The following is a 2,719-nucleotide window of genomic DNA, read 5'->3' as shown; positions in this document are numbered from 1 at the left end:
ATAATAGTAGGTCACGTAAGTTTCAGATCAAATAATGTTTGCATTCTGTAACTAAAGGCAGCTTACTTGTTCTGAGAAAGGATAGAGAACAAGTTTTAACTAACAAGTTTTCATTTACCATCCCTACTTTGTCTAACAGGACAGGGAACAAACCTAGTTCAAAATGGATACGATTGTAACAAATATTTTTTGAACTGTTCCAATATTAAAATCTAATGTTTCTATTCAAGCATCTTCATTTAAACACTGGGTTCTCAAAGTGATTGTACCAGTGCCCATAGCAAAAGGAAAAGGTAAAGCTGTTTTAGAACTTATTGTTCAATTATCTTCAATATCGGGTTATAGGGAATCTTTTAAGCATAATAATAATCCTTTATTATTTCAGCATGGCTCCAAACCTATCCCATTAGCCTCATGTTATAATCAACCTCCTTAGAAACATAATTATAAGAAATGCAACCAGACCATAAGATTAGAGATACTTCAGAGAAAAATTATGTGCATAGATAAATAGTTATATAAAAAAGGTACAATGGGAAAAATATAAAACAGCAAGTAAATGTTTTGCCATTGGCTGAAGTTTATTTGGTCATTCCAATAGAGCCATTTTCTGCCTCTCCCAGACTCATAACTCATGCCCACAGGTTCAGCACATTCCTCTAAACTACAGGTTAAAGTTATAACTCTGGGATTAGACATTCTATAAATATATTACAACAATTATATTAAAAACAAATTAGGTAGTTTCCTTTTTTCTTCTTCATATTTGTTCCCTCTAAAGCAGCAAGTTTTTGAGATTTGTAGTAAAGCAGGAAAGAACAAATACTGAAAGTAATATACAGAAATAGCCTAGCCATTTACAAAAATTTACAAATTATTCACAAGCAGAATGCCTGCAAAATAAGACAAATGCATATTATCACCTATTTATGACAAGCAGAAACCACTTGTTTTTACTTTCCTTTCAAAAGCCTGTCATGATTTTACTTTCCTTTCAAAAGCCTGTCATGAAACTTAATGGACAATTCAAAATATATTTAAACATTTGTCTAACTCACAACTGGGTCATTCTTTGGTCTTCCTCTGAATCCTTTATTTTGCCTTTTTTTTATATACTCTATACAAATTCAGAAATCATTGCTACCTGCCTATACAGGGATCTCAAACTTAACATCAATATTTGCTGCCTTGGCAAGGCTCATGATATTCGAAAGCTTGACTGCCATCTTCGCTGCATCATCAAGATTGTCGCATGGTAAGATTCTTAGGTTAGACAGTGCAATGAGAGCCTTTGCATCATCCACGTTGGTGCCCTATTGAGAAATGCAATACATTAACATTCCATATGCATTAAAATAGACACTGTATATTTACACTTTGAAATTCTAGTAATAAAAATTAATAAAAAATATAAATTCTGATGAAGTTTTAGGTTACACAAATGTTCTGACATTACCAGAGCAATTATTAGAGAGAGAGAGAGAAAAAAAAAATATATAAATATAGTTTAAAGTATTTTTTATGTATCATGCTAGTATTTTCAAAACAAAATAGATTTATTTAAAGACATTTGTAAGTATTATGCTTCAATTCTAAGTAAACATAAGGTTGAAAAATACTTTTAAATGGGGCAAATCTGGTGACTAACCTGAAGTCTGACAACAATAGGGATCTTTAGTGACAACTCTTCTGCCGCAGCAATAATTCCCTGTGCAATGACATCACAACGCATGATGCCACCAAAAATGTTGACCATAATAGCATGAACCTGAAAGATTCACATAAAACTATATAATTAAACAGGTATAATCATTATCGTATATAAATTTACTATCTGCTAACTGAATGTAAACATCCTTATGCACATGATACATAAAGAACAAAAATTACTGACAATAACCTATTAGATGTACTGTAAATTGACAATCACTTGTAAGCAAAATCTTAACATCTCATGACATTTCTCATAATTTTAAATTCACATTCCACAGTAAACTCCAAATGTTCAGTTGTGCTTCTTCAACCAAGCTAATCATTGCATAGGAAAGCTCAACCTTGAGAGGGAGCTCATCCTACCTAAGACTCGGCCTTTTGTTTGTCATCATATTTTGGAGCAATATGAAATATCTATCATCCTAATCAACCATAGAACAAAGGAATATCCACAAGTGGCCAGTTCACACAAGTGAGTCACAACATACCTGAGGATCTGCTGTAATAATCTTGAATGCTTCCTTGACCTGTTCAGAAGTAGCTCCACCGCCAACATCCAAGAAATTTGCTGGTGAGCCACCATGAAGCTTGATGATGTCCATGGTAGCCATAGCTAACCCTGCTCCATTCACCAAGCACCCAATGTTACCTGTTATATTGAAGCAGTTTTAAAATGCATCAAGATCTGTCACTGTCCAGTCAACTTTCCATAATTTGCAGGCAAGCAAAGCATGCTGATCCATCAGACATCACAAGTTAAGGATACTTTGTGCAAGTATTTCAAGTTAATTAAATGTTATCTGATCCATATTTTATTATAAAGAAAAGAATTATCTGGAAAAAAGCCTCCTGTTCAACAACAATCTTTACAAATATCTCCCTCATCTTTTGGCCCCAATGCAGTGGACAAAGTACTGTGTGATTCAAAACTGAAAGACAGATACTACTAGGGCAAACACAGATTTTTCTAAATCTAATACTGTAAAAGAATGCTGCCTTTCCAACA

The 2,719-nt window shown here is 33.4% G+C and overlaps 1 protein-coding gene across 1 annotated transcript in view; it reads right to left on the bottom strand.

The window, feature by feature from the left end:
* Positions 1-556: 556 nt before the first annotated feature.
* Positions 557-2,719, bottom strand: part of LOC119584974 (succinate--CoA ligase [ADP-forming] subunit beta, mitochondrial-like) — a 10,296-nt gene continuing 8,133 nt past the window's right edge. Inside the window, exons 7-9 of the mRNA XM_037933570.1 lie at positions 2,202-2,362; positions 1,649-1,768; positions 557-1,313 (exon numbers count right to left, since the gene is read on the bottom strand). Of these exons, the coding sequence (XP_037789498.1) occupies positions 1,149-1,313; positions 1,649-1,768; positions 2,202-2,362 (446 nt within the window). The 3' untranslated portion in view covers positions 557-1,148. The remainder of the gene's footprint in view (positions 1,314-1,648; positions 1,769-2,201; positions 2,363-2,719) is intronic.

This window comes from Penaeus monodon, chromosome 19, assembly GCF_015228065.2.
Source record: "Penaeus monodon isolate SGIC_2016 chromosome 19, NSTDA_Pmon_1, whole genome shotgun sequence".
NCBI classification, from domain to species: domain Eukaryota; kingdom Metazoa; phylum Arthropoda; class Malacostraca; order Decapoda; family Penaeidae; genus Penaeus; species Penaeus monodon.
This window is presented reverse-complemented; position numbering and strand designations above follow the sequence as displayed.